General features: G+C 32.8%; 3 protein-coding genes across 3 annotated transcripts; 1 reads left to right on the top strand and 2 right to left on the bottom strand.

Annotated features, from left to right (window-relative positions):
• Positions 1-2,957: 2,957 nt before the first annotated feature.
• On the top strand, positions 2,958-4,391 carry LOC145074604 (uncharacterized). Its single transcript, XM_079020959.1, has one exon. It carries the CDS (start codon positions 3,106-3,108, stop codon positions 4,252-4,254), a length of 1,149 nt encoding a protein of 382 aa, XP_078877085.1. The 5' UTR covers positions 2,958-3,105; the 3' UTR covers positions 4,255-4,391.
• Positions 4,392-17,489: 13,098 nt separating this feature from the next.
• Positions 17,490-19,221, bottom strand: LOC145076446 (uncharacterized). Its single transcript, XM_079022315.1, has 2 exons — positions 19,128-19,221; positions 17,490-17,956 (listed from the first exon to the last, which is right to left on the bottom strand). The coding sequence occupies exons 1-2, from the start codon at positions 19,219-19,221 to the stop codon at positions 17,490-17,492; spliced, it is 561 nt and encodes a 186-aa protein (XP_078878441.1).
• A 33-nt stretch (positions 19,222-19,254) lies between these two features.
• Positions 19,255-20,002, bottom strand: LOC145076447 (L10-interacting MYB domain-containing protein-like). Its single transcript, XM_079022316.1, has 2 exons — positions 19,685-20,002; positions 19,255-19,614 (listed from the first exon to the last, which is right to left on the bottom strand). Exons 1-2 carry the CDS (start codon positions 20,000-20,002, stop codon positions 19,255-19,257), a joined length of 678 nt encoding a protein of 225 aa, XP_078878442.1.
• Between the last annotated feature and the right edge of the window lie 5,591 nt (positions 20,003-25,593).

Below are 25,593 nucleotides of genomic sequence, written 5' to 3' on the forward strand. Positions count from 1 at the left end.
AATCATGCAAGAAGCCCAGAATATTATTTTTCTAATTTTACCCTTGCAGTCCAAGACCTTTAATCAACCAATTTAAAGTCCGCTACCTCGAAATCAAAAACATCTCGAAACTGGTTGTTACAAATAATGAAAAATAAAAAATAAATATGTAAATGGTAAAAAGGTTATTTTAATTTTCAAAGGGACTAAATCTACAACGAAACTCGATGAAAATGATTGTTTGTTAAAAGTTTTGAAACAACAGGGACCATTTGGGAGGTTTTTTTGAACTTTAGAACTAAATGTCAGATTTCTAAAAAGCACATGGACCATTATGAAGTTTTCTTAGCGTTTTATTAATAGAAATCAAATATCCTTCAACTTTTTATTCTTACTCCTCTTCGCACTTATTAGACCAAGACAAATATTAAAATCAAAAGATGATATCAAGAGAGAGAATTAGTGGATTCCATATATCATTATCTAATAAGAGTAGAAATATACGTAGGAACAAATTGTAAGAGGATATTTAATTTTTCTTTTATTAAATCATACAAATGGAATATGGATATTTGAATAAAATACTTTAACTTTTAAAGTTTCTATGGTTTTATTTTCATTTTTATATGGTTTTACACGATAACTTTCTATAGTATGTTTAATAATATAGAAAACCTAATATATTTTGGATATTTCCTGTTTAAATAAGTGATGAGTCTAGAATCAAAAGCCATATGGTTTCCTAACTAGTTCGATCAGGATGGTTCAAGAGAAAACCAGATTCAACTGCACCGTTACGACCAAAAAAATTACCAATTCCACATGTATAAAATGTTGGGTTTTATTAAAAAATCGGTTTCTAAAAATGCTAAAAACTAAAACGGAAATGGAAGTTAGAGTTGATGAAGTGTTGGCTTTACATTATCAAAGTATAATACAGGCTTAGGTATAATCATTCATTTGTAATGAGCATCCACATCAAGAACTTACATGCAGATGAAATTAATATCATAATCTTCATAATTTCCAGTTACACTTGCCAAAATGCAGCCTAAATCGCATTATCGACTTCGATTGTTGCTATAAATTGTAATCACCCAAGTTGGAACTCTAATTTACCATTATAACATTTATTGAGAGATTTGTCTGAGCGACATCATTGATAACTCACATAAGTAGTAAGCTTTTAATTTCAAAATCAAGGATAAAACCAATAGTATGGGTTATTGTCGGCTGTAAGGGTATTTTTAAACAAAAACTTGAATTAGTATACAAAGAAAAAGAAAGCAATTAAATACAAACAAAATTTATAGTTAATTAACCACTATTTATAAAAACCATAAACTAATAATAAAATCGTTTGTTTGTTTCATTTATATCACTTCTTAGAGTAGACGTGGTGGAGTGGGACCATATAGAACACCATTTTCTTCTTTTTAGTGTTGTAAAATATACTAAATTGATTTAGGGCATTTCCAACCCATCCTCAAACTTCATTTCTCCTTTCATTTCTTTTCCCATTCTTCTCCAACCATACCCTATTTTCACCTTCATTTTTGGAGATATAAATAGTATTCCCCCATATATGGGGAAATACTATTTCATATCTCTAAAAATGGAGGTTAAGTTTGGTTGTCAATTTTAGTTCCTTTTATTTTTATTTTATACATTTTTAGTTTATTTTATCTACTAATTATAATTTAAATATAATATTTAATATTTATAATATCATGTTATATATATTAATTAATCATAAATATATATTTTAATTAGTAGAGGGGTGTATTTAGTAATATATATAAGTTAAAAAAATTGAATATTCTACGAATATACTTTTTGGGGTAAAAATGGGATATAAAATGGAGTAGAGTTGGAGATGAAACACTATTTACTCCATTTTTTACTATTTTATTTATAAGGGGAAAAATAAAGATGGATTGAAGATGATCTCATATGGGTCCATCCATTCCAACCCACATCCCATCTAGACGCTGACTTTTCACTATTCTTTCATTTCCATCCCTCCATGGTTAAGGTCGCATAGGAAGAGGGATGAGATGAAGAGGTCTCCATGAACGCCATTCCTTGCCTTAAGGGTTGGCTAAAGATATGGGTTACTAAGCCCGATGCTTTCACTTTTATATCTTTTATCTCACTTATATTCTAAGAAGCTAAATTTGTATAAAAGTGTGAATTGAGATAAGAATGAAATTCTATCTATTAAAATGAGAAGAAAAAAAAAATACCCCCTCCGTCCCATATTAATAGTCCATGTTTTCTTTTTGGTTTGTTCTAAAATAATTGCCTACTTTTAAAAATAAATATGTCTTTTACCATAATGCCCCTCATTATTAGTTAAATTACCATAAAATTAAATACAACTACCATAGAATTAAATGCAACATAAGGGTAAGATTGTCATTTCATTTAATAAAGTTAATGGTATTTAATGTTTTCTTAAACTGTATATTTTTTGTCTGTGGACTATTATTTTAGAACGGAGGGAATACTTTTCAACCAATGGAATAAGATGCGGGTTGGGAAGGATGAATTATATCGGTCAATCATTGTACATTGATACATAATTTTCGAATCGACTTAAACGTACAAATCAAAAGTAATCTCCCATACACAAGCCAAATGGTTGGGGTGGTTGGATACCGACGAGGGAGAGTACGGGAATCCATGCCACCACAAAAAGTTCTCGATTGTGGATTTGTGGCCCGAAATATGCCCCACGAAACATCATTATAACTTTCGGTCACATCATAGCCAGCAAAAATTATTTACGAAAATGAAACAATATTTTTCACCTTTATACTCACAAACACAAGTTTTTCCTTTTAAACAAATCTTTAAAATTATGATTCATTATTAACTTCTACATTTGTAACGTATAAAAAACTATATTTTCTACCAAAGTTCCAACTGTAAACCAGAAGGAACATATAGGGACATATCACCTACTTAAAATAAAAAAAAAAACAAACCGAGTATGCCATAACATAATATTCCTTCATATCCCCTAATTTCTAATGCTTTCCTGCTGTCACACAAACCCTCTCTCGTTTCAAAAGTATAAAACCCCACAAAAACCTCGATTTCTATACACCGCTATCAACCACCATGTCCGCCGCCGGTGCATCCTTTCTCTTCCTCCTCCTTTCCACCGTCGCCGCCGCCTCCTCCATCACAACTCTCTCATCTGATATCGCCGCTCTGAAAGCCATTAAATCATCCATCAAACCCACCACTATACCTTCCTACACTTGTTTACACTCATGGGACTTCACCTCCGACCCTTGTTCTCCGCCACGTGTAACTCATTTTCTTTGTGGAGTAACCTGCTCCGGCAACCGAGTCACTCAACTCACCCTTGATCCCGCCGGTTACGTCGGAACTCTCTCCCCACTCGTTTCTCAACTCACCCAACTCATCACCATCGATCTCACCGACAACAAATTCTCCGGCCAGATTCCAAGTTCTCTTTTCTTTCTTCCGAACTTGCAAACACTCAACCTCGGGTCCAATTCGTTCTCCGGCGTAATCCCGCCGTCGGTTTCTAATCTTAAAAAGATTCAAACTTTGGATATTTCTCGTAATTCACTATCCGGGTCATTGCCCAACACTTTGACTTCTCTCAGTCAGTTGACTCGTCTCGACTTGAGTTTCAACAAACTCACCGGACCGATCCCGGGACTCCCGAAAAACATCATCCAACTCGCGCTTAAAGGGAATTCGCTATCTGGGTATCTCCAGAAACAATCGTTTCAAGGGTTGACTCAACTGGAAACAGTCGAACTCAGCGAAAACTCACTCGCCGGAACGATTCCCGGGTGGTTCTTCCTCATACCTTCCCTCCAGCAAGTCAATTTAGCCAAGAACAGTTTCACCGGCGTCGAAATCTTCAAGCCAATGGACAGCAATCTCGTCGCCGTCGACCTTGGGTTCAACAGAATCACCGGCTACCCGCCGACGAACTTCTCGGCGTATCCTATGTTAGCCTCCTTGACTTTAAGTTACAACAAACTAAGAGGAAGAATTCCATGGGAGTACAGTAAGAAACCGACGTTAAGCAGGCTGTTTCTCGACGGAAATTACTTAATTGGGTTGCCGCCAAAGGAGTTTTTCTCCGGCAAGACGTCAATTTCCGGCAGCTTAGGGGACAATTGTTTGAAGCTTTGTCCGGTATCTTCGGAACTTTGCGTGAAATCGCAGAAACCTTTGTCGATTTGCAAGCAAGCTTATCGTGGGAAACTGAAACCGAAGTCATAAAAAGTCAGTTCATGTTTTTTCGCTTAATATCCATAATTTTTTAGTTAGAATTAAATAATGATTTTATATTTTTTAATAAAATATATTAACTTTGTACGTATCATGTTCATGGAATCATATATTTTTTTATTTGTTTATGTTACTTCTGACTCAGATTATACAAGCTTATTTTATATAACAATAACATTTTTTATATACTTTACCGTTGAAAACTAACTACATAGTTCAGAGAAGATTCTATAGGTGGTGTATTTTTTCTTTAGATTCAAACTAAAAGTTGATGTGATAATTATCGATTCTAAAATTTTAGTTTAAAGTAATTATTTTGAAATTTGAAAAAAAAATTAGTAATACATTCAAAAGGAATTTAACTACATAAAGTTTAATAAAATAGTAAGTAGTTTTTTTTTTCATTGAACAAATTCCAATCTATTGAATGACAATTTTGCATCTTACCGAAACTTTTGGTTGTAGGGGTGTTTCCCAAAGGAGCTTATTAACGATTTCATTACATTATAATCTAAAAAAATGTTCGAATAAAATAGTTTATAGCAGCAGTAACTGTTAATAAATATTTTTTTATAAGTTATCTTACTCTGATTTGTTAAGTTATTGTTATAAACTAATAAGCAAATAATAATAATAATAATAATAATATTTTTTTTTGACAGAACTCCCCTTTACTATTTTCCTGTTTGTCGCCAAATAGAATTCAATATTGTGTAATAATGAAACTTTGATAAGTGTCTCACTTTGAGATTTACAAACTAGGCAAATAACCAACGGTATATCTTCAAACACTATTTTTTATAGGTAATTTGAAATATTATTTAAGTAGATCTAAAATTCGTGTATTACATTAATTTACTAAAATTAAAAGTTTATATATCAAGTTGTAACATTAAATATTTTTAATGTCTACTTCATCTAAAAGTTTAACAAAATATATTTCATTATATCTCAATTTTAACAATATTGTTTTATAATATTTCATTATTCTAAATTATGTAACAAAAAAATCATAACAAATGATTTTAGTGGTAAAAATAAACAAACTACTTATTATTGTATTTATTTTATAGGGAAAACTTTAGAAAAACCCAACATAATTTCACCAAATGTTTAAAAAAACCACTATATTATTTTTTAGTACACTAAAACCCTTATATTTTCTAAAATTTTTATTTAAGGTTTTATGAGTTTAGAAAAACCTACTTTATTTTCATGAAAGGATTAGAAAAACCATTATATTTTTTTTTTAGTGCATTTAAACCCTCATATTTTTAATTTTTTTTTATTCTAATGAATTGTAACAATAGAAACGTTAAGAATCGAGTACATAACATTTTTGGTTATCTAAGATTTACCGAGCTCAATGCCTTAAATGATACATTTTAAAAAATATAAGGGTTTTAACGTACAAAAAAATAATATAGTGGTTTTTTTAAGACTTCGATGAAAATATGTTGGGTTTTTATAAGATTATCCCTATTTTATATATCATCTTAAATTATAAATATTTCATTAATTATAGTGTTGATCTACACTTTTAATATAATAAATACTTTACATATATATTAATATATGTGTTAATTAATAGAATTGATTAATTTTTTATTAACAAAAAAATGAAAATACCATATAATAACATGTGAAATTTAAGTAATCAAAAATCTCACGTAATGACATATAGCAAAAAATCTTGAGAAAATGACAAGTGATAAAAATATTTTCATTTATTATGATAGATTATTTTATATATTATATTAAACTAGATTATGACCCGCGTTAAACGCAGGGAACACATAAATAAAATACAAATTTATATAGATATTACAAAAAAAATTATAAAAAAAAACAGGGTTATTGGTATTATTGAAATGTGTAGAAATTACACTAAAATAGGTAAATATATATAACATTGAAGGACCTCTTTATAGACAATATTTTTTGTTTTATTAGTTCAATGACCTTGCTTGTCGCATATAAGTATCTTCAAACATTTTTTACTTGTGACACGGAAAACAACTATATACGGCCAACCATGCGTGAAAATGGGTCTAAACAAGTATAATACAACATTTGACAATGTACTTTCAAAATATATTGTTATTTTATAGCTATATTGCGAAATATAACTGTTTATTTCAAAAAATAGCAACTTATTTATGTTCCTTCAAAATGAACCACATAAAACCCCCCACAAAGAAACTATAACCAATAAATCTGCAACGAAGCTAATCATCCTCTTCCACTTCATCTCTAATATTAGGTCTTTTTTTCCTTAATTTGAGTTGTTGTCACTATCATTGACAATGTTAAGATTCATTGATGACTTCTTTTTTGATAACTATGACATAAATCATTTATCAGGTCCATCATTTATGTTTATATCTTCGTTTTTTTTTGTTGATTTTGATATGCCTTCTTCGGTTTACCACCATTTTTTTTTTCCAGAATCCTTTTTTTTTTTTTTTTTTTTATGAAATAACATTTTTTTTTGTGAAATTCGTTATACGGTTTTTAGTATGTGTAGGTACGTTGATTTTTTTTTGAAGTAAAGAAAGTAGGATTTTTGTTCGATGTTGGTTCCTAGGTTTGGTTCTTATTTTTTTTGTGATTTCTCATAATCCATTGCGTTTTATTTTCCATCTTTATCTACAATCTTTAAGTATAGAACATTTATTCATATATTCATTCACTACAGAGTTTAATAAAGGAAAAAAGAAACACCCCCTTAGTTTTGTTTACTTTGCAGATCATCTAGCCTCCATGCAAAGCTTACAACATAATGAAAAAAACAAAAAACCTTTATGAGGTAAATGCCAATTACGATTCTACACATTTTCCTCTTGTAACAATTGTCTCACTTCAATACTTCAAAACATCTGTTTTTGTGTTTAAACATATTATTGATAGCATGAAAGATCCAAGCATTGTTGCATTTTGGTTAATCACAATGCTTCAAATTATGGGAGGATTTAAATATGATGATGAGGTCAAACATAAAATATGATGGTAATACAAGGTTCGTCTTCTTCTTATTTATTTATTTACTTATTTTTTAATTCAACTTTATTACAAAATTAAATAGTTTTTTTTATTGATATTAGGGTTTCTTATTTAGAAAAATATGCGATATGATTAGCTTCTTGATGCTATAGCAATGAGAAAACTTGGATGAGCAGGAAGTGAGATAAATTTATAATTTATTAACTTTAATGAGTAATTAATTAATTACAATTTTGTTATTGAATTTGAAATACAACATGGATTATATCAATGGATCCTGAATGTGCAAGAAATGATCTAGTGGTAGCAAAGAACATTTGATACTATTAAGCAAAGAGCAAATTAGAGGCAGAAGTGATGAAGCTCTATCCACCACCATGACCTCAAAATTGTGTATGTGTGTGTGTGTGGGGGGGGGGGGGATCAGTATAAACAAAAGATTTTTCATTTATTTTTAGTAATTTACATATTTAATCCCTTTGTTTAGTTGTTGGTTTTGGTCCCTAAAAGAATCAGGTTGTAGTTTTTGGACCTTGTTTCACTGTTTCATAAAACTTTTATGATTGCCTAAGTTAACAGCCTAACTGTTAGTTTTTTTTAAATAACCATTTTGCCTTAGAACCAAAACTAAAAACCATATAGCATAACAACAAAATTTATATATATATATTTTTTTTTACTTAAGTTTAGAGTAAATTACATTTTTGGTCCTTGAGTATACCTGATTTTTTTTCAGAAGATTCTGAGGGGTGTCTTTGGTGTTTCAGAATCAAATGCTGACTCTAGTTGAGTACACACTTCTATTATACCGTGCATTCTTACTTGCCCATGTATGGTACCGATTCTTTTTGAACAAAGAATACGAGAGCCTATTTTCATCATTCACAAGATGCTTATATTTAACTTTAAAGCTCACATCAATTGTTGAGAAGGTATATTTGCTTTCATGTCTTTTGTACAATCCGTCTGTTATATTATGTCATGTCATCTCTTGTCTTGTCTATTGATTTTTTACAAAGGTATACACACATGTAACATCATAATTTCATTATATATAACATCAAATTTTAACATTGAGTTTACTGTTTTTGAAAATAGGATCATAGTTACCGATTAAAAAGATGGAACCAAGAACCAAACACACCATCAAACAAAAAATCAAAAACAACATTATACATCCAAATTATAAGTATTCAACAAAGAAACATATGAATGAGTAAAACCATATAAATTCGAAAACAATATTAAACTTATAGATTAAAAGGATTTAACGAAGAAGTACATACATTTATTCGACTAATCCAACTGATGGGAAGGTTGAAGTTTTTTTGCATTTGTTTTCTGCGGAGGAATTATGACATAATGTTTGTGTAAATCGATTATTAAAAAGGTTTGAAATATATATACAAGTGAATATGATGAAAATTAGCAGATAATCAATTGAAATCCCCTTTAAACTTAGAATAGAAGATATCATGCTTCAAAGTGTATTGGTTCATAATTATATCCGAAACTTTTGAAATTTGAAATCAATAGTTTTCGAGATTTCAACATATAATATATTTGGAAAACAATTTTGAATGGAAATAGAGCATAAATTTAAGGTTTACATTAATAAGAAACCAATTTTGTAGTTGTAAGTTTGGAAAGAATTCAAGTATCATTTTCATTCAATTCCTACATTTAATTTCCTAATATAACAGGTTGACTTCTTGTTTGATCAAGGTAGCGTAAGGAAATTGATCTAAGGGTGTAAAACTATAAAGAAAACACAATCAACGACGCATATTGTTTTAGATGATGTCATAAGATTTCACTTTAATAATATTTAGAGATGGTAATACAAGGTTCTTCTGCTTATTATTTATTTATTTACTTATTTTTTTGTTCAACTTTATTAAAAATTAAATAGGTTTTATTGTTGATATTAGGGTTTCTTATTTAGAAAAAATGCGATATGATCAACTTCTTGATGCTATAGCAATGAGAAAACTTGTATGAGCAGGAAGTGAGATAAATTTATAATTTATTAACTTCAATGAGAAATTAATTAATTACAATTTTGTTATTTAATTTGAAACACAACAGGGATTATATCAATAGATCCTGAATGTGCAAGAAATGATCCAGTGGTAGCAAAGAACATTCGTTACTATAAAGCAAAAAGCAAATTAGAGGCAGAAGTGATGAAGCTCAATCCACCACCATGTCCTCAAAAACATTTTCTTAACAAAAAAAATGAAAATACAACATAATGACATGTGGAATTTAAGTAATTGAAAAATCTCATGTAATGACAAGTGGTAAAAACATTTTCATTTATTATGATAGATTATTTTATATATTATGTTAAATAATAAATGTTTCATTAATTATAATCATGCTCTACACATTTAATTTAATAAATACTTTACATATATAATAATATAAGTGTTAATTAGTAGAATTGATTAATTTTTTATTAACAAAAAAAATGAAAATACCATATAATGACACGTGAAATTTAAGTAATTCAGAAATCTCATATAATGACATGTGACAAAAATCTTGAGAAAATGACAAGTGACAAAAACATTTTCATTTATTAGGATAGATTATTTTATATATTATCTTAAATAATAAATGTTTCATTAATTATAGTGTTGATCTACACATTTAATATAATAAAAACTTTATATATATAATAAAATAATAATAATAATAATAATAATAATAATAGAGGTGTTAATTAGTAGAATTGATTAATTTTTTATTAACAAAAAATGAAAATACCACATAATGACATGTAAAATTTAAGTAATTCAAAATTTTCACATAATGAAATGTGACAAAAATCTTGAGAAAATGACAAGTGACAAAAAACATTTTCATTTATTAGGATATATTATTTTATATATTATCTTAAATAATAAATGTTTCATTAATTATAGTGTTGATCTACACATTTAATATTATAAATACTATATATATATATATATATATATATATATATATATATATATATATATATATATATATATATATAATAGAGTTGTTAGCTAGTTGAATTGATTAATTTTTTATTAACAAAAAATAAAAATACCACATAATAACTTGTTGAATTTAAGTAATTCAAAAATCTCACATAATGGTAAAAATCTTGAGAAAACGACAAGTGACAAAAACATTTTCATTTATTATGATATATTACTTTATATATTATCTTAAATATTTAAATTTTCATTAATTATAGTGTTGATCTACATATTTAATATAATAAATAATTTACATATATAATAATAGATGTGTTAATTAGTAGAATTGATTAATATTTTACTAACAAAAAAATGAAAATACCACATAATGACATGTGAAATTTAAGTAATTCAAAAATCTCACATAATGACATGTGGAAAAATCTTGAGAAAATGATAATTGGCAAAAAAATTTTAATTTATTATGATAGATTATTTTGTATATTATCTTAAATATTAAATGTTTCATTAATTATAGTGTTGATCTACACATTTAATATAATAAATACTTACATATATAATAATAGAGGTGCTAATTAGTAGAATTGATCAATTTTTTATTAACAAAAAAATGAAAATACCACATAATGATATGTGGAATTAAAATAATTTAAAAATCTCAGATAATGACATGTGACAAAAAACTTGAGAAAAATGACAAGTGATAAAAACATTTTTCATTTACTAGGATAGATTATTTTATATATTATCTTAAATAATAAATGTTTCATTAATTATTATGTTGATCTACGCATTTAATATAATAAATACTTTACATATATAATAATAGAGGTATTAATTAGTAGAATTGATTAATTTTTTTATTAACAAAAAAATGAACATATCACATAATGACATGTGAAATTTAAGTGATTCAAAAATCTCAGTGACAAAAATCTTGAGAAATTGGCAAGTTACAAAAACATTTTCGTTTATTAGGATATATTATTTTATGTATTATCTTAAGTAATAAATGTTTCATTAATTATAGCATTGATCTATACATTTAATATAATAAGTACTTTACATATATAATAATAGAGGTGTTAATTAGTAAAATTGATTATTTTTTTATTAAGAAAAAAAATAAAAATACCACATTATGACGTGTGGAATTTAAGTAATTCAAAAATTTCCCGTAATGATATGTGGCAAAAATATTGAGCAAATGAAAAGTGGAAAAAACATTTACATTTATTAGTATATATTATTTTATATGTTATCTTAAATAATAAGTGTTTCATTAATTATAGTGTTGATCTACTCATTTAATATAATAAGTATTTTACATCAACTATAATAAATGAAGATCTATTTTGCCATATATCAATCTCTCATGGGTTTTGACATTTGTCATTTTGTGATATTTTTGAAATAAATAATATCCACATGTCAATTCTTAGGTTTTTCAAATTTTAAAATTGAAAAGCCACATAATATTTATATATTCATATATGTAAAGTATTAAATGTCATAAATATTATATTAAATTGTAATTAATGCATTTCTTTATTTCTTATTTGAAAATTTTATTTTAAAAAATATTTATCGTTTACACTTTAATATTTAATTTCTTTTTAATTCAACCTGTGTAATACACGGGTTTTACACCTAGTATATAATAATAGAGGTGTTAATTAGTAGAATTGATTAAGTTTTTATTAACAAAAAAAATCAAAATACAACATAATGACATGTGGAATTTAAGTAATTCAATAATCTCTCATAATGACATGTGACAAAAATCTTGAGAAAATGATAAGTGCAAAAAACATTTTCATTTATTATGATAGGTTAAAAGGTTTACATTATTTAAGAAAGTCAAAACTACAAATTTGGTCCATGGGGTTTGGCAAAAACTGTAGATGAGGTCCAAAAAGATTTCAAGTTGCACCATTAGTCCAAAATGAAAATTTTATTTTGGATTTGGTCCCTTGCAAATTTGAAAAGACTATCATACGGTTTTAATTTCTTATATATATTTTCTAATATATATTTATATATTTCTAGAATTAAGAAAAAAAAATGTAACGTCCCAAAATTTCAGGCTAAAAATTTCTTTTAATAAAACATTACTTTAAGCAAATTCATCATTTCAAAACATAAACAGAGTATTAGTTTTCAAAATACATGTTCGTTATCAGAGTAAACATCCCCAGGCTGTCTAAACGATGGTGTGTGCCATGCGATCACCCCGAGCTCTTCCCTCCGCTACCGGAAGTACCTGAAACCAAAACTGAAAACCGTAAACACGAAGCTTAGTGAGTTCCCCACCCTACCACATACCATGCATAACCACATACTGCACATACTGGGCCACGCCCCCTATCCTGGGCCTTGCCCCCTACCTTGGGTCTCGCCCGCTACAACGGCCCCGCTGCTCCAGGCTCCGCCTGGCTTCGAGCCCCGCTCGGATACATATCTGTTTCGCTTAGGCCTCGCCTGTCACAGGGCCCCGCCCACTAACATATAATAGCACATAAACATATCACATCACATCACATAAGCTAAATACATACTAACGGATCTTGTTCTAAGGCCTCGCCTATCATTGGGCCCCGCCCATGTCCTGCTACTGATGAGTCATGGAACCCCATCCATACTCCTGCTGATAGTGAGATACGGGCCCAGCCCACCCTCACTCCTTCCCTAACTTGGGCCTCGCCCCTGATCTGCTGCTACTGAGATATGGAACACCATCCACATTCTGCTATTGGTGAGGTACGGGACCTCGCCCACACTCACCTCCCTACCAGGCACATACAAGTATCACACAGACAACAAGTATAAACTATCATTTAAACCATTCCTTGGGCACCCGCCCTCTATCATTGGACCTCGTCCCGAATATCATACTAGCATATTGTGCCTAGGGCTAACCCCCGGGTCTTCTACTCATAACTACATGGGCCGGCATTGAGGCCATAGACCCATTCACACAAAGGGAAACTCACCTGATACTGCTGAACTGCTGCTGCTAATTCCTTTGACCGCTACCTGACCACTGACTTCGAACTGCTGCTCCACTAGCTCCCCGAGCTACCAATATCAACATAACACTTAGTCTAACCGACCTTCAAAGGTCAACTAAGTCAACTCTTGTCAAAGTCAAAGTCCTGGTCAAAGTCAACCTTCCAGGTCAACCCTACTCGCCGAGTCCACTTACTGACTCGCCGAGTTCTTATGCTCAAAGTCCTTCCAATCGCGACTTGACTCGCCGAGTCAGCCCCTGACTCGCCGAGTCTACTGATTCCCGAATCCTGTCCTGTCCAACTCACTGAGTCCTTGCTCGACTCGCTGACTCGAGTCTTAACTTGAAGGGTTTGGGATTACGCGAACTGACTCGCCGAGTCTAAGAACAGACTCGCCGAGCACAAGGCAATCTTCATCCAACTCGTCGAGTTCATGCCCATCTTCATCCGACTCGACGAGCTGTTCATCCCACTCGTCGAGTTCCTCCTTATCTTCATGCTACTCGCCGAGTCCACTCGAAGGACTCGCCGAGTCCACTCGGATCTACTTACATGCAGAGGACTTTCGAGTCATGCACGGACTCCAAATTGTAGATCTACCCTTCCCAAGCCTTTTCCCCACGTAAAGTTGCAAACGTTACGTGTAGAGAAGGAGATCTAGGCACAATCCACCATAAACTAGGGTTTAAGGCCAAAGGGGCTCCAAAATCGACTCAAGGGATGATACTTTATGCTTCCCTAGCTCATAACACACTTGGATCTGAAGTAGCAACTCCAGATCCGGCTTCTAGCTCACTTGGGTGGCAAACCATGGCTTAAAAGCCCCAAGTCTCATAACCATAGAAGGTCTAAAAGAGAGAAACAACTTATTACCTTCAGATACTCAGAAATGTTCCCCCAAATCTTCAGATCCAAGACCACTTCTTGAAGCCTCAATGATTTCCCTTCTTCTTCTTCCTTCAAATCACTCAATATGACTTGGGAGCTTGAATGGGCAACTATGGGGTTTGGGGTTCGATGCTCTGGGTGCAAGAGGCAGTAAAGGGACCCTAGGAAGGAGGTTAAGGCGTTTATAAAGGCTCCAAGTCCTGAATTTAGGGTTTTCCTCGCACAGACCAGACTCGCCGAGTCACCTTGGCCGACTCGCCGAGTCGGTCACTTACTCCCCGACTCGGGTCCCGCTCGGACTCGCCGAGTTCCTCCTCGGACTCGCCGAGTCGCCCCTTAAAATTAAGGTTTTCTTTCCTTTCTTGGCCTTCAAAAGTTTGGGTGTTACAAAAAATCCCCCCATACCTATGCCCCACCGGACCCCCCCACACCCTCTTTCCTCCTTCCCCTTCTTGATAAACCAGATTTTCTAGAAAACCAAAAATTTGAAGCAAATCAAAAACCCAAAACATGAAGCTTTTGATAAAACCCATCTAAATGTTAACAACTTTACCCCATGGAAGATGAAGTGATCGGTTGTTATGATTTTGGAGCCGATTGCAATGTTGTGAAAACCCATCAAATAAAAAATCAGATGTAACAAAATCGAACTCCTCAGCTGCGCCCTGATCCGAACCTATTACGATTTTGGAGTTAATCCTTATTGTTGCTCGATTTGGTGTGATACGACCTATGATTTCTCTTGGTTCGATTCTATTTGTGATGGCTAGATGTGCTTTCTAAAGAATCAAACAAATCCATTATTCGATTTGGAGTTAATCTCGACTTATGCCCGATGGAAATCATCGCCGGTAACCCAAGCTTTCTCGAAAATTTTGTTCAGTTTTTAGGATGAATCAATTGAGCAAGATCTACATTTTCTTGAAAAATGCACCTTCCTCGATTTTGTGTCTCCTTCTCTCTGATCACACCCGATGTCGTTGATGGTATAAAAACTCAAGAAACTACACCATTTTCTTGTTTCATTAGAATATTTGATTTATTTTATGTTTACATATGTTCAGTTTTTAGCATAAGATTTTGCCAAAAAAATTCATCCTTTTTAGTTGTTTCTATGTTCCACGTAAACTTACTTCCATGGATTGATGTCGAGCCCGATGTGAAGTTGAAGATATAGTTGTTGATGTTGTTTTTAAGCATGTATATGTTGTTAGAGTTGCATTAATTGTAGAATAAGTGTATATGTGTGTGTGATTGGGAAGAGAAGAAAAAGAACCAGGTGGGAGACGTTAGGTCTTGTGAGAGGTGTGTCTAGATGAAGTTTCTGTATGGGTGGGCGTGGATATGGGTGGGTTACTTGAAGATGAATTTTCTAGGTTTAGTTTTGATTTTTAGGCTTCAGCCATGTATATCTTTGCTTTAGGTGTTTCCCAATTTTGTATCAGTTTTAAGTCCAACCTCATTACAAAGCTCTTCACCTGAAAAAATGGTAGAGATGGTTGTGAAGATGACGAACTTCATACCGTGAAAATGACAATGGCTAAAAGTGTTTTTGACTTTTTTGAGAGAGAGAGAGAGAGAGAGAGAGAGAGAGAGAGAGAGAGAGAGAGAGAGAGAGAGAGAACGGTGGGAGGGGTGGGGTGAAATTTTTATTTTTGATTATAAAAATATTAAAGTGAATATTCGAAAATGTAAAAAAGAAACTAAAAGGGTATTATAGTCTTTTCAAGTCCTTTTAAATCTATTAGGGACCAAAACCACAAAAAATATTCAATTTTGGACCAGTGATGCAAGTCAGAAACTTTTTGGACCTCATCCATATTTTTTGACAAACCACAAGGACCAAATTTGCAATTTACTCTTTAAGAAAAATAAATTAAGGAAAAAGAGCTCTATATAGTAAAGTCTTTAATAATTTAAAAACTATATTTGAAATATCATTACATATAATTGTGTAACAAGACAATCAAGACGCGATTAAAATATCTAAATATTCATACATCAAAATAAAAATCTAATAAATATCCTTGCTTCTTTCATGTTTGATCGCCATATTAAATCTATATATTCTAATATGAATACATGTAAAAATAACTAGGTTATGATTAAAAATGTAAATTATCATGATTCGACATTGTAATATGCATGGAAACTTGCTTAATCAATGCATAAAGCATAATCCCTAAAAAAATTTCAAAACTCAAAGAATTAGTAAGAATTCAAGTATTTAGGAAAATAAACATATAATAGATAAATACATTCCTAAAACATCATCAAATATCGATAATATCAAATCAACAATTTCAATCAAATGCAATGAGTGATATGCATCCCAAGTTGTGACACCCCCAAACCAGAACGACGGAAACGTTCGGGGGCGGAGGACGTCATTTTTAGTATCACAACACATGTATCATAGTAATCATAGTAACAAACAACCATTGTATTAATATTAAAGTGTTTACAAGTAGTGATTCACAAAAGATTGAATCCAAAAGTAAATAAAAAAACAAGACATGAAGCTACTATACTTCATCTCCTGAATCCCAGCGTGCGTACCTGTCTATTAGTTTCCTGAGAATACAAGTTATTTTGAAAGAGTAGATCAAATTTTAAGCTGGTGAGCTCATAAGTATTTTAGTGATATAAAGTAAGTTGTAAGTTCTTTTAGAAAAGTTTGCCTGTTCCTCCAGAAGATCCTATATCTTCTGATATGATAAAAGATAAGTAAAAATGACTCTACAATCCTTTCTATGAGTACTAAATGGATACAAGTTATATAAAACCTAGAGTAAACAGACAATTGATTGTGTGTATCTGCCCTAAGCCCACAACTAAACAAGGAACAGGGAATGAGGCGGAAGTGACACATCCCATTGTTTGTTAAATCTGCGTTGTATATAACCCAGGCGTATTCATTTGGTACTCACAGAGTTAACTGTAATAGTTCCTTTATATTTAACGAAAACATTCTTTAAAAAAAAAACTCTTATTTCCTTTAGTAAAAATGATAACCACAATAGCTCCTTCTAAAATCACTTAGGGGTCGTTTGATAGTTGCTGATTGGGTTAGAGCTGACTGAGTTAGGAGCTGACTGGGTTAGAAATGCTGACTGAGTCCACATCTGACTGAATTTATGTTGTTTGATTATTTATCTGACTGATTGTGCTGAATGATTAAAATGACCATATTATCCTTATGTTGTCCTTTTGTGCTGGATAAAATAATTATACAAATAAAAATTATCACATTAAATCCAAATTAAACATACATAATTAAAAATCCAAATACGAAGTGTAATACAAAATCCAAATACACATTGTCATACATAATAAAAAAGTATATCATTTAACGTGAACCATTTAAAAGTAACTGATTAGCAATCTGGTCACGCAAATTAGTCATATACTCAACGGCTTCCGAACCCCATTCTATGCCTTGTATGTTTTGGCCCTCACTTCCTCCACCTCCCACATTAGGAGTAACCATATTGTTTTGTTCAAAGTTCGTAAATAGGTCATCTTCAATATCGTACTTCTTTATAAAATTATGGATCGCGACACAGGCAATGACTATGTCTCTTTGCACTGGAAAAGGATAAGGAGCCATACGTTTTAAAATTGGAAATCTCGCCTTCAATACACCATAAGCACGTTCAATGTAATATCTAAGTTGTGCATGAGCATGATTGAACCTTTCTTCCTTAGTTAAAGCTCTGTTTCTTCGAAAATCAGCTAACCAATACCTAGTATTGCGGTAAGGAGCCATAAATCCACGGGTGTTGGTGTATGCGACATCACAAAGGTAATATTTATCTGTAGATGGGTGACAAATTAATCATATAAATAATATAGATAATAAAACTTATAGAAAAATGACAAACCTGGTGGAGGGAATGGAAATCCAGAAGTCGGATTAAATGCAACTTCTTTCAAAACTTTAGAATCGTGTGCTATGCCCTCCCATCCAGCCCATACAAAGGTGAATATCATATCAAAATCACAAATTACGATTACATTTTGATAACATTCACCTTTTCCTCTTCCCCTATAGCGAGTTTGTTCATCAACGGGCACAATTGCATGTACAAGTGTTCCATCTAGTGCACCTAATGCTCCAGGAAATATGTTTTTTAGCCGTCTTTAACGTTCCGAGGTATTTCTTGTTGTATTAGAAGATGTTGGTACAATAATTTCTCTTGCAAAACACATCATTGCTTTTAGCACTTCATGAAAACATTGATGAATCGTTTGTATGGAGTGGTGAAATCTTTCTTTAACAGCTCGAAAACGTTCATTATGTCCTACAACATGTAAAAATATAGCCATCTTCTCTTCAACGCTTATTGTCCTACTATGTTGCAACCAATTTCTTTGAGTAAAATGATTGCATAATAAAACAAATGCATCTTGTGAAAGACGTATCATATCAAAACATTGTATAGGATCTCCATGTATCAAATCTTGTGTATATGCATGCCCATTTTCTTCCGATTCGTTAGCTTTTATTCTTTCTATTCTTTTTTTTTTCTTTTCCGAACCAACATCAACCAATAGCATGAGAGTATAAGGAAACCTAAAAACTCTCCTTCCTTATCCATATGTAACCTGTTACATGTTAATACAAATCACATAAGTTTTATAACATAAACCATAAAATTAATCAATAACATTAAAATGGATGGCATATAACTCCATAAAATAAAAATCCATAACATAAAAATCCATAACAAAAAAGTCAATACCAATTAACAATCCTAAACATAACACATAAACAACCTAAACTTAAAAATCCTAAACATAACACGAAACAACCCTACACATAAAAATCCATAACATGTACCATAATATAAATCCATAAAGCATAAAGAAAAAAACATCCTAAAGTCATACTAAAGTCAACCAAGTAATCCGTAATTCTTTCCCTCACTTTTCACCCACAACTCACAAGTCGAAGACTCGAGGTGTAACCAAATTTTCCTGTTACCAGAATTTTCAGCGAACAACATAAGAGCAGTGATGTATTTAGGATCAGAATTTCCCCACTCCAAGCCTTTCAATTTTTCAATACATTCATCCATCTCCTTGTCAAGATTATTAGTTTGCGCGAACGCCTAAGCTGCCTTCATAATTTCCTTTCCAACCTCTCTTATGTCATCATCTAGTGTTTCCGTGGGTGCATTTCTTTTTCCTCTTTTATTTTTAGATCGGGCAGACAAATCTCCACTTGCATGTGATGCACTTGTAGGTGGGGGTACTGTTGAAGCTGAGGCTGGGATATCCATTTGAGGCGGAGTATCTACCATCTCGATATCCTCATAATCTTGTGTGGTAAAGGCTTCTGCAGGATGAGGGAGTGTCGAAGATGGTCCCCAACTAGCAGCACCGGTCGAGGTCGCACCATCAAACAACTTGGTGCATAGATCAGGGTAAAGGAGGGGTGCATTTCTTAATTTCTCAACCATCTTGTTCAACTGTTTGAAAAAATAATTTTATAATTAAACTTTTTAATAAATAATAATGTGTTTTAAATTAAAAGATTACCTTTGCTTCCGCTTTCCACTCTTCATCCGTCATTTGAAACGTGTTTGTGACAGGATTATAGTGATTCCCAGTTTTGTTTTTTAATTTCAACCAAACTGCATACTTGTTTTTCAAGTAGTCATAACGATATTTCATTTGTTTTTTTGTCAACAACAAAGTCGTGTTCTTTTTTAGTTTTTCAGCTATTGTATTCCATGAGGTACTTTTAAGACCACTACCCTCCCGACCGTTATTTTTTAGTTCTTCGATACATGCATCAAGAAAAGTTTTGTTCACAAAATCCGAAGACCAACTAGCTCTACTTCTCTTTTCAGCCATGTCTAAGGAATAAATAAATGTATAGCTTGTTATGCAAGTATATACACATATTTCCACACAAAAACACAAATACATATACATATACAAAAAGATGTAACACAAATAAATACACCAATATACACATAAATTTGCACACATATATGTTGGTGATTTTATATCACTAATATTATTTAAGTGTAATGGGGTTAATTTGTTGATCAATGTCACTTTGACAATTATCGAACAAATTAGTATGGTGCGGAGTGCACATTTGTTTGATTTTGTCATTGTTGAAAGTATACTGCTATTTAGAGGTGAAGCCCCTGAAATGACGGGGGTCCGGGGGCAGCGCCCCTGGGAGCGGGGTCCAAGGGGCGGCAGCCCCTGGCGGGGTCCAAGGGGCAGAGCCCCTGGCAGGGGTTATGTTACTATATAAAAAATGTTTCAGAAATCCGTATTTTGTTAAAAACACCCGGTTTTGTGATCCTTTTAATAGATCCGGTTTTATGGTAGTTTATGACAAGTAATATGACTGTTTTTGGACATGAAGTTATTTAGATATATAACTACCATATGCTGCTGTTGTTTAGCTTGTTAATTACTATACACATATACAGTAATTAATCAATACACAATTTTCTGCATCATAATTTTTCCTCGTTAATTTTGTTCCTTTAAAATTCAAAAACACAAGTACATGTATACATATACATATTCAATTTTCTGCATCATAATTTTTTCTGCATCATGAAATAACATGTATGCTCCCATGGAAATTTTAGGAATCAAGAACATGAAAATTGAATTCTAAAGGAACAAAAATAACAATTTCTGTTGCTGCTGTTGTTTATAATGCAGAAAAAATTATCACTTGTGGACAATTTTTCCCCTGAATATGAATGCAAAAAAAAAAATTAGAACAACACAAGGAAAACAAACCTCCTGCGTATGTTACTGAAGGAATTCGTTGCTGGAATTTGAACCTGCGATTGTTTCGATTCACCAATTCTGTTCATGCAATCGAAGTTCTTGCTGTTGGCCGATGTGGTAGTCGCTGGAAGGTAAACGTGGGAGAGATGTTCGCTAATCCGATCGAGTAGAATGTAGGGCAAGCGCATGTTTTTGTTATTTTTTTTCTCGGTCCGTCGATTAGAAAACAAGGACCGAGTCCTCTCTTTTTTTTGGACCGGATCCTAATGTTGGACCGAGTCCTTCCACCTATAATCAAAATCAAACATGCCAATTGGTTTTTTATGGACCCAGTCCCTCTTTGGACCCAATTAGATACCTTATCAAACGACCCCTTAGTTTATACTGGCTATATATAATCTAATATCGAACGGATAGTTAGTTGTGTAAATCTGCCCTAAGCCTACAACCAAATAAGGAACAGGAAGTAAGGCGGAAAGCACACATCCAACTACCTATCGGATATTAATTATATATAACCCTGATGTACAAACTAAGGTATTATAGAAGGAACCACTAGCGGTCCTTTAAGTTATACTAGTTTAATAAAATGGATTAAACCCTTGTTTCCTTTAGTAACAATGGTAACCACAATAGTTCCTTCTATAATCACTTAGTTTATATTGGCTATATATAATCTAATATTGAACGGATAGTTAGTTGTGTGAATCTGCCCTAAGCCCACAACCAAACAAGGAATAGGAAGTAAGGCGGAAAACACACATCCAGCTGCTTATCGGATATTAATTATATATAAACCTAATGTATAAACTAAGGTATTATAGAATTAACCACCAAAGGTCCTTTTTCTGATAAGTTTCTAGTTTAGCCTACTAAATGTTCTAACTGAAAAGTATGTTTTTGTACTAGAAAACGATGTATTGAATTTGTATACTATGAAATGACCTATACCTGGTACTCCTTATGATTTCTTAGTGTATACGTAATATATATATATATATATATATATATATATATATATATATATATATATATATATAAGATCGAATAGATAGTAGACTGGGTGCATCTGCTCTAAGCCCACAACCAAACAAGGAACAGGGAATGAAGCGGAAAACACACATCTTACTGTCTGCCGGACCCGATTAATATATATCCCTGATGTATGCACTAAGGAATCATAAAGTTAGCAGTATAGGCCCCTTTCTAAGTGAATGTACTAAGACTCAATTGTACTATTTGTGTTTTGTAATAATGAAAGTATACAGTAGTATTTGAAGGTGACTACTGAAATACCGACTACCTTAAAACCAATTTGTTTAATTAAGGTAAAAAATGTGATGTGGTTGTAACCATACTAATAACGCTCTCCCTCCAGGAGACTCTGGTTACAAAACGCGACTTAGCAAACAAATCGCTAATCCATGAAGTAGTCTCACATTAATGTTATCTTGTTCTCGTTTTAGTATGTTCCTCCCTGTTTCTCTTTATAGTTTGTTCTTCCCTGTTTCTATTTATAGCATGTTCTTAACCCCTAATGTTAGGTCCAGTTAGTGTTGCGTCTTGGGCTCGATACTTAGTCCAATTAATCTCCGGTATGGGCCTGTCCATCTGTGAGTTATTTTGTAGGGTTTAACATTTATAGATGCTGGCATGCATCCTTGAACGTAAGATTTGATAGAGTTTTTGATAGCATTCATCGTTAATATCTTTTGTAAACCCTAATATCCTCTACAACGGAAGTTCTTCATCGAGCTCTGCTGAGGATTGAGTTAATTGAATCATTCGACACATTCAGATTCATTCCTGTGTTTTATCTTACTGTTTTTGCTTTCTTGATTTACCTGTTATAAGATCTAATCGATCAAGGAGTTTTATAAACTCATCAATTGGTATCAGAGCAGGAGGCTGTGTAATTCATACACATCTCTTCTGTGAAAGAAGTGATTAGGGTTTATTCCGCATTAACTGATATTTATTGAGCCGTCACACCATAATTGACGTATCTCATTATTGATTCGTTTTGCCCTAATATTACATATTACAAGTCTGATCTTGCAACAAGTTAAACGATCAAGCATGGATGATTCTCAATCTAATCCTATCAACATCTCAAACAATATTGGATCTACAACAAAGATTCCAATTCTTTACACTCAAGATTACGAGGTTTGGGCGCATCATTTCGAAGACTACGTCATCGGATTTGAAGATAATGGATATCTAATATGGGAAGCCATTGTGTCTGGACCATTTTCTCATTCAGGAACATCCATAATTATTAAAACTCAAAAGGAGTATAATGATCTGTTAAAGGATGTGAAAGACGTCGCTCAAGACGAAAATGAGAAGTTTTAGTGCAACATCAAAGCATTGAGACTGATTCGATTCGCTCTTCAATCTGACACGTTTAGGTTGGTGAGTTCCTGCAGTACTGCTAAAGAAATATGGGATCGGCTGCGAGATCTGTATTCCACAGATGAAGACTTGGAGCACTCCATTCAGACCTTGCTTTTGTCTGAGTTTGGAGAGTTCAAGCAAAATTCTGATGAGTCCGTTACTCAGACGTTTGATCGCTTCAATCATCTTCTCAGAAAGATGATCAAACATGATATCGAAAGGAAGCTTATTGAACAGAAGTTACCTTTTTGAATGGCTTAAGATCCGAATGGAGAGCTGTCGTGTCTACAGTTAAAGCTCACGAACAGTTAAAATCATATTCGCTGGCGAAACTGGTGGGAATTCTGAAATCCCAAGAAAAGATAGTGATGCAAGAGAAGAGTGTGGTCTCAAACTTGGGGTCCTTGGCCCTCCTGTCTAAAAGTAAGAATGCAGTAGAAGATGAAGATCTGAACCTGGAGGACTACGATCTAACTTCAGAAGATTATGCTATGATGGTGTCCAATCCAAAAAGGTTCATCAAGAAGAGATTTCCTACCAATAAAAACCAAAATTGGCAGGGAAGCTACAGTTCAGAAAAAGTAAGGTAGGAGCCGAAGACTGAAGAACCAAAGAAAGAGGTGAAGGTTGAAGCGGATTCTGGTGTCAGCTGCTATTACTGTGGAGGAAAGAATCATTACGCCAAAGATTGTGTTTTGAATAAAATGACGGAGAAAGATGAGGAGAAAGATGAAGAGGCAATCCTGATGAAAAAGCTAGAAGAGATTAAAAGGAAGAAAGCGACTACTAATCCTTCTATGAATGCTCTTATTGTACAGGGTTCGGCAGAGGATGACGAGTTCGGTGGCGTACATCTTTGGTCGACCGACTCAGAAGATGATGAGGTGAGAAAGCCTTCTAATGGAAAGGCTTATGTTGCAAGAGGTGGTGAAAGCAGTGGAAAGTGTCTGATGGTGACTGACGTATCTCACATGAGGGGATATAACACTGATGGTGGAAACGAAGACGCCAAGGAGCGAGAGGACTTGTGCTTCACAGCGAAACCTCTTAGTGTGCAGATCAGTGAACTTGATGAACTAATCAAGAAGGTACTATCTCTTTTTATTTCGTTCAAAATTCCACAGAAATCATATGAAAAGGAATTAAATAACTTAAATTCAAGAATCTCAAATCTGGATAGTTGTTTAACTCAAACACGGGTCACAAATTCTAACCTAACTGACCAAATAAGCAGGGTGTCATCCAAGAGTGAGGAGCGAAGGATGTCGATTGAGCAGAAGGAGTCGGAGCTGATTAAGTCTAAGGATGAAAACATTTATTTGCAAAGAGACAATTTGAAATTGTTAAAACAAAGGAATGTGTTTTGTTTGATTGCTAAAAGACTTTATGCTAACATTACTCAACTGCATCTGAATTGTGAACTAGGACAGAAGATACATCGTATGATTTTACCCTTCCTTAAGTTTAAGGAGGATGAAATCGATGCCGAAGCATAGAACTGTGAAAGTGTTGTATCTTCCGATGATGTGAATCCTACTTATATGTATGGTCTGGACAAAATAGAATCTTTTATAAAGTCCAAAGACCATAAGGACATGCTTAAAAATCTTTTAGATGAAAATGATAAGCTGAAACTAAGAACTGAAACCTTACAAAAATTCGACTCATTGAGTGCCAATTTAAGTTCAGAAAATAAAATTGATGTTGAAAACGCATCTGAACTTAATGAGGACGATGATATGAGTGAAATTTCTGTAGAGGTTGAAGTTGACTGTTCTGAGTTTGTCAAGAGCGAACCCGAAAATCACAAAAATCTAATTTCTGAAAATTCAGTGGAATTCGCTCGTTTGTCCAAAAATAAGTCCCCGGCCCTTGAAGAAAAGGCTGTTGTATACCAAAAGGTGAGAACCACACCGAATCAAGTATAAGGTCACAGGAGTAACCGAACATCAAACAGACGAACTTACTGCCATAGTGAACGAAGATAACGCAGATGGCTGTGAAGAGTTTTTCTGGTATGCTCCTATAGATAATGCAGACGAAACAATTGGTCTGTCAGAGCGAACGTCCTGGAAAACCAAAGGAAGATATGTACCAGAGCCGCTGAATAAGCCTGACAACTTTGATGTGCCAAGTACAAGTGGTACAAAAGAAATACCTGTAGAAGAAGTCACCTCCACAAGCGAAACCTCGTCTATGAAGAGTGAACCAGTTGTCAAGAAGCTAAAACAAAAGGCTAATATCCATAGACAACCGAAACAGGTGAAAAATCAAAAGCAGCA

Source organism: Lactuca serriola, chromosome 9 (genome assembly GCF_051521515.1).
Source record: "Lactuca serriola cultivar US96UC23 chromosome 9, Lser_US96UC23_V15, whole genome shotgun sequence".
NCBI lineage: Eukaryota > Viridiplantae > Streptophyta > Magnoliopsida > Asterales > Asteraceae > Lactuca > Lactuca serriola.